We start from the raw sequence: 6,750 nt of genomic DNA, 5'->3' as shown, positions 1-6,750 counted from the left end.
TAACATTTCACAAGTTATCAGTGTAGTGAACAGATATTTGTCATGTCCAGGTAAAGCTCATTGGAAAGCAGTGAAATGGATACTTAGGTACTTAAACGGGACCTCTGGTGTTTATTTGAAGTTTGGGAGGAATGGTGATAGTTTATCTGGTTATGTTGATTCAAATTATGCAAGTGATCTTGACAAGAGGAGGACACTCACAGGCTATGTATTTACTCTTGGAGGAAGTACGGTTAGTTAGAAAACTACTTTACAGGCTACAGTTGTATTATCTACTACTGAAGCAGAGTATATGGCAGTGACTGAAGCAATTAAAGAAGCTATTTGGCTTAAAGGTTTGTTGGGAGAACTTAACATGGATCATGGGGGGAATGTTGTCCATTGTGATAGCCAGAGTGCTATGACTAAAGGTCCAATGTATAATGAGAGGATAAAGCACATTAATGTTTGGTATCATTTCATTAAAGAGATAATTGCTCAAGGTAATATTCAGGTGTTGAAGATTGGTACTGAAGACAATCCAGCTAATATGTTGACTAAGTCATTGTGTGTAGATAAGTTCGAGCATTGCTTGAACTTACTTGGTGTTTGCCGTGTTTGAATTCAACCTTTTGGAGGGCTATTAGAGAAGATGAAGATATTAGCTATTTGTTTATCTGTTAGAGGAGAATTCAAGCCAAGGTGGAGATTTGTTAAGTTTATCTCGAATTCTTGACCCGTTTTGAAGATTGACCCGATCCGACATATTTTGGTGGCGACCCAAATGGAAAAATTTCTGAGATCTGTGATGGAAGCAAAGGGGTTGGGCCGATAGGCCCAAGCCTGGAGCCCATCACTGATCTCTTATGGGGGAGCGGGGGCAATGCCCCACGATGTAGTTCTACTGGATCGACCCCGACCTGATGGGTCGACCCGCGACTTAGAGTATATATAATGTATTGTTGCTTGTTAAGAAAATCATTATATTTTGGGGTTTTTTCGAGCTAGGGTTTCAGGGTGAGTTTTCTCACTGTTGCTTGGGTATAATCTCTCTTCTGCATAGTAAAACATCTTCTTCTTCGCCCGAGGACATAGCACACCACCCTGGTGTGTAAACCTCATTAAATCTCTATGTCGTGTGGATCTATTGTATCTTTATTTTTCGTGTTTCTTTATGTTTGATCTAACAATGACGATCTGGGAAAAAGATTTGCAAAAGCTGCCATGAATTCATAAAATTGAACAAAGAACCTCCCTCACTGGTTCACACCATCTTGATTTTTCTTATTGGAGACTTACTGGAGAAAGCTACAAGTCAGAAGAAGATCAGAGTAAGAAGACCCATCTTCATTCCTTAGTTTTCCCAGAGCTCTCTGTTTCTTCTTCCCCTTCCTCACCCATTCGAACAAAGCAAAGTCGAGTTTTGACCCAGACAGATTTGGTGAGAAGACTTGGTCTGTGAAGAAGACGTGCTTTTAATGGGTGAGATACTCATAGAAAAGGAAGATCAGAGGACGAGAGACGCACAAACTGCGTGATCTAAAGATGAAAAATTAAGAGCAAATCAAATTGCCCCAAAAAATAATTAGGGAAAAGTTAAACGTGGTGAATAATAGTAAGAGAATGGGACTTGGAAGGCGTTGAACTACTTCAGTTGGGCAGAGAGACAAGATTCAAAGGTGTGAGAGCTCACAGTGACTTTAGTGAGTGGCACCTGTCGAAGAAATATATATTTCTTCTGAATGAGTTGTGAAAAGGGGGAGAGATAGTCTCCAGTAAGTCTCCGAGAACTCCGGTGTGAGAGAGAGAAGGGCGCGGATATGGAGAGGTGGGGATGCCACATGTTCACAATGAGGGGAGAGGGTTGGGGTGAATACTGGGTTCAGGTGGGTGCGAGCGAGGGAGAAGGAAATACAGAGGCGACGAAGGATAAGGGGAGAAGGGGGCTTGTGAGCCTTCACCGTGACGGTGAGTAGTCGGTTGATGCATTGAAGCAATGGATGGATAAGATTTATCGAAAAGTAGATCAATGGATGATATTTAGTGTGGTGTTCATACCTTTCAAGCGCTTAAGCGCTGCCACCGCTCACTCTAACTTTTTTAATTTCAAGCAATTTTTATTAACGGAATAGAAAATTGTTAGGATTTTTATATGAGCTTAATTGATACCGATTGATTCATTGAGTTCAAATAATAAACTCTTAACTCTTTTCATTGTAAGAGTGGAATAGAATTTTAAAGATTCTATTTTAAATAGAATATTGATAGTCCTGCAGTCATTACTTTACACATTTATGATTTTGGAAGCATCTAAGTAGAAGGACTCAGTTGTATAGTTCTTCAACAAGTCCATTCATGCTCAATGAATATGTGGTTAATCTCTTATTAATATGATTCTATGGAGTTGAAATCGAACAAAAATTACATGTCAATGTTTTCAATCAATATTGGTTCACGTTAAAGTTTTCATCCGAGCAGAAACTAGCATTTACAGAAGCTGTAACCCTTCGAACTAATCTATAGGATGTGAAACCATTAAGACTACTTCTCTTGTGCAAATTACTAATAAACTCTTAAGCTATAAACTACACATCGATTACTTTGGACCCCAGCAGATTAACTGGAGGAGAGTCTCTGCCTTCTCTTTTTCTCGTCTCCTCTTGATCTCATCAATGTGATTATTCAAAATCTCTTGTTGACTCACGCTTTCAGAGAAGCGCCTAATTTGGTTGGACTTGACGGACTCTGCCAAATTGCTTCTCTGCATTGCTATGAAGCTTGAGTGCTTGACTCGAATTTGCAAATCCGCGTATTGCCACTCATCTTTGTCCTTCCTTTTTCGTTTAATCAATTATCAGAGATTTCTTTGAAATGGGAGATTCTATGGAGTGAAGACCTGTACAGGATTAATCTTCAATGAAATAAAAGGAAAGCTCATTAATATGCAGTGTTGAGTTAGATGTCAAGGCAAGTTCGTTTAATAGGGCTTAAATAAGGGGTTCTCCTCTACAATAGGAAGGAGGAAATAGAAAATTATAAATGAGAAGCTTCGTTCCATAGAAAAATATATGGAAGGAATAAAGAAAGAATGGTAAAACCATGAGACGCTGCCGCAACTCGGAAAAACCCAATCCAAGTTTTCCGGAAACCACCATTTCCTCCAATAATAGCGCTTCCGGTTTTCTCTTCTTTTGAACCAACAGTGGACGGTGGACACCAATTTTTGTCATTCCACTTGCGTGGACTGCGGGTCCATTGGCTCGTCGGTCAGTAGTCTTATCGTTAGGGGTGTTAAATGGTGCGATTTTGATTATTTGGTTCTGTTTTAATTCGATTTACATTTTGATAAGGTGAAATCAAAACCACTGGATAGGAATAAGGTGAAATTAGAATCGTTTTGTTATTCTGTTCACAATCGATTTATATGGGGTTGATAGTGTCATTTTAGAAAATGGGTTGATAGTGTCATTTTAGAAAATGGTTTACATCCTACAACTAGTGTAAATCCTACATATATTAAATTTCCTAATAAGTTATGACAATATACATTTATTTTGCCAAGGACAATATATTTTCTATATAAAATACTACACATAATATAACTAATTAATTATGATCCTAGAAATTTGAAAATCAAGAAGTATGATTGTATGAAAGTGAAGCTCCCCTCTTGGTCAGTACTTTGTTTTTTTTTTTTTTTTCCTCATTTTTTGTAAAGATCTAATCGAAATTTAAAACGCTTTAAGTCTTTAATACTAGGTGCCAGTTAACCATCGGTTTCTTGGTTCAATTCAATGTCGAACCAAAATTATGGCTTATAAAACCAAAATCGAATCAATTTACCATAGTGCGGCTTGGTTCAGTTATAACAAGTTGGTTTCAATTCTGATAAACGGTTTCGATTATACATTGACACCCTTACTTATTGTCAAAGGCTCAAAGCTTGGCAAAACCTAACTGGATGGGTAAGCTTAAATTAATTTCTGATATTATTTCTAATGTATTATCTGGTGAAGATATCGGATTGGATTACCTATTCTGCCTCCTTGTATCTGGTATTCTGGTATAGTGCACCTAACTAGATGGGTAAGCTATTCAATTTATATATTATATTGGGATAAAACAATTGGCTCTTGCGAGTTCTAAAGCCATTGGCAAAACCGCCCACGGTTCTAATTGACTCATAGTTTCAGTGATCTAATCATCACTATCTCTCGCCCTCTTCCTACTTAAGGTCTCTGTGTCTACCTTATCCTTTCAAGCTCAATTCAAACTGAGTTCGTAGGTTCACAAGCCATAAATTCTCAGTCTACTTGATTCTCGAGATTCAAAGATCAGAAGCAACAACACAAGCAAATATAGAACAGAAAATGAGTTCCACAAGCAGAGCTTGGATCGTGGCTGCAAGCGTTGGGGCTGTCGAAGCACTCAAGGATCAAGGGTTCTGTAGATGGAATTACGCCTTGAGATCCTTCCATCAACATGCCAAGAACAATTGCGGATCTTTTTCTCAAGCCAAAAGACTTCCCTCTTCCTCTTCTTCAATGGTGATGGCTAAGAAGGTTGTTTCAAGCCATGAGAAGATGAAGCAATCGGAAGAATCTCTGAGAAAAGTAATGTACTTGAGTTGTTGGGGTCCCAACTGAGAGCTCCAAATCTCTCTATTGCTCACGACGCGTGCCATTCGAGAGCTGTATTACTCCTATTTCATCGATTCTGTAAATACTGATTGAGAACATTAATTGATTCTAGACGAAAAGTTAAAAAAGATCATACGTCATTAGTTCCCATATCATTTGTTTCCTTCTATTTCATTTTTGCTCTGCTCGATTTCTGGAATCAATTCCAAGTTAGTACTCAGCATCATCAAACATAATCTCCTAATTAGATGAAGGGTTTCATTAATGGAACAGAAAAATTACATGCCACTTATACTTTGTTGTCACTAGATCTTTCATCTAACCAGAAACCGTAACCTTTGAACTGATCTAAATAGGCTGTGGAATCATTAAGACAACTCTTGTACAATACTCACTCATTATTATGATTTTTATTTCAACAGAAACTCTCAGGATCTAAACACATGCATATCGATTGCTTACTCCAGAAGTAAAATAGATTGATTGATTACTTGGGGCCCCAGAAGATTAAGTGCACCAGAGTCTCAACCTTCTCTTTTTCTCGTCTCCTCTTCATTTCGTCACTGCTATTCCTCATCCCAACTTGTTGGCTTTCATCTCCGGAGAAGCGCCTTATAATTTGGTTGGACTTACCGGACTCCCCCAAATTGCTTCTCTGCATTGCTTTAAAAGCTGACTCGAACTGGCAAATTATCTGTGTCCCTATCCTTCGTGTTTTCAATTACCAGAGATTTCTTTGAAACAGGAGATTCGATCGAAGGAAGAACTATACTTGGATGAATTTTCAATGAAAGGAAAACTCACTGGTGTGCAGTGCCAAGTTAATTGTTAAGATAAGTCTGATAGGACTTAAATAGGGGTTAAAATTAAAATCTCTAATTTCCTTTTAATTATTAAAGAAGTTTCGTTTAGTCTTTAATCGTGCTCACGACAAATAAATAAATAAATCGTGCTCAGGAACACTATTAGCCAAAACAAAAACTTCTTTTTACATGCGTTTTTGTATTTTTACAGTTTAAAACACGATTTACGGTATGTTTATTAAAGAAACTGAAAAAAACAGCAAACTTCAAGCATTTCCATTTTAAACACGTTCCCATTTTTGTGGCGTTTTTTAAGACTTGATTTTTGTAACATACATATCTCTATCTCCCGAACTCCGATCAACTTGATTTTTTCACCAACTTGAAGCTTACTCGATGTACTATATTTATCATGATAATTACCTTTAAGTCAAATTCAATACATGGACCCTGAAATTGAGCTATAAACTAATGTATTTGCTGAAAAGTGATGATTTCCAACTCCAAATGAACATATATCACTTCGGGAGTATGTTGACTATGTTGACAACAATGAACATAATAGTCTAGTCACATTGCTCAACAAAACTTTGAACATGTATGGTGTAAGAATTTAGAGTTGGTATTTGATGATATTCAATGATGTTTTAAAACTTATAATGAGATATGGGATGTATATGCATTAATATTGGATATTGTAGTTGTTTTGAATATTGTATGTAAATATTCATGTAATAATTCCTTAATTTTTATGAGTATATTACTTTGTTTTAGTTTGGTTTATTTGAAATCTATACGTTTAAAATTTGTACCGTCCGCTTTTCGTTTTTTACCATTCTTTATTTTTTTAACTATTTATTTGATCATGTTGTTTAAAACCCATACCGTCTGCTTTCTTATTTTTACTGACTATGCTTAGGAATAAGAAATAAAACGGAAGATTCGAGAAAAACTGTTTAAGACGAAAGAGGTGGAATAAAAATAAACAAATAAAATCATGGTAACCTGCAGCAAGTTCCGAACTTATACTTGGGACAACTCCTCCATTAATAATACCGCCTCTGGTTTTCTGGACTTTTTGGCTTTGTCTGTCTGGATTGATACATTGATATGGATGATCATAAGAATCGGATTATTTAATCTCTCAACAAATTTGACATCTGTTGCTGCCAAAAACCCCGCTAGTCCAACCTACACAAACACAGACGACGGAGGCCCGGAACTTTGTCCGGGGTTAGTCCTCCGACGCTCAAGTCAGGGTCGGCCGCACAGTTCAATAAGGGAGTAATGGTGAGGGTGTTAGAGCTTACCTTCCCCTTTCTTCCGTT

General features: G+C 37.2%; 1 protein-coding gene across 1 annotated transcript; it reads left to right on the top strand.

Annotated features, from left to right (window-relative positions):
* Positions 1-4,147: 4,147 nt before the first annotated feature.
* Positions 4,148-4,769, top strand: LOC122070938. The gene has a single exon (XM_042635184.1). The coding sequence runs from the start codon at positions 4,350-4,352 to the stop codon at positions 4,623-4,625; it is 276 nt and encodes a 91-aa protein (XP_042491118.1). The 5' UTR covers positions 4,148-4,349; the 3' UTR covers positions 4,626-4,769.
* The last annotated feature ends 1,981 nt before the right edge of the window (positions 4,770-6,750 follow it).

This window comes from Macadamia integrifolia, unplaced genomic scaffold (assembly GCF_013358625.1).
Source record: "Macadamia integrifolia cultivar HAES 741 unplaced genomic scaffold, SCU_Mint_v3 scaffold_158A, whole genome shotgun sequence".
NCBI lineage: Eukaryota > Viridiplantae > Streptophyta > Magnoliopsida > Proteales > Proteaceae > Macadamia > Macadamia integrifolia.
This window is presented reverse-complemented; position numbering and strand designations above follow the sequence as displayed.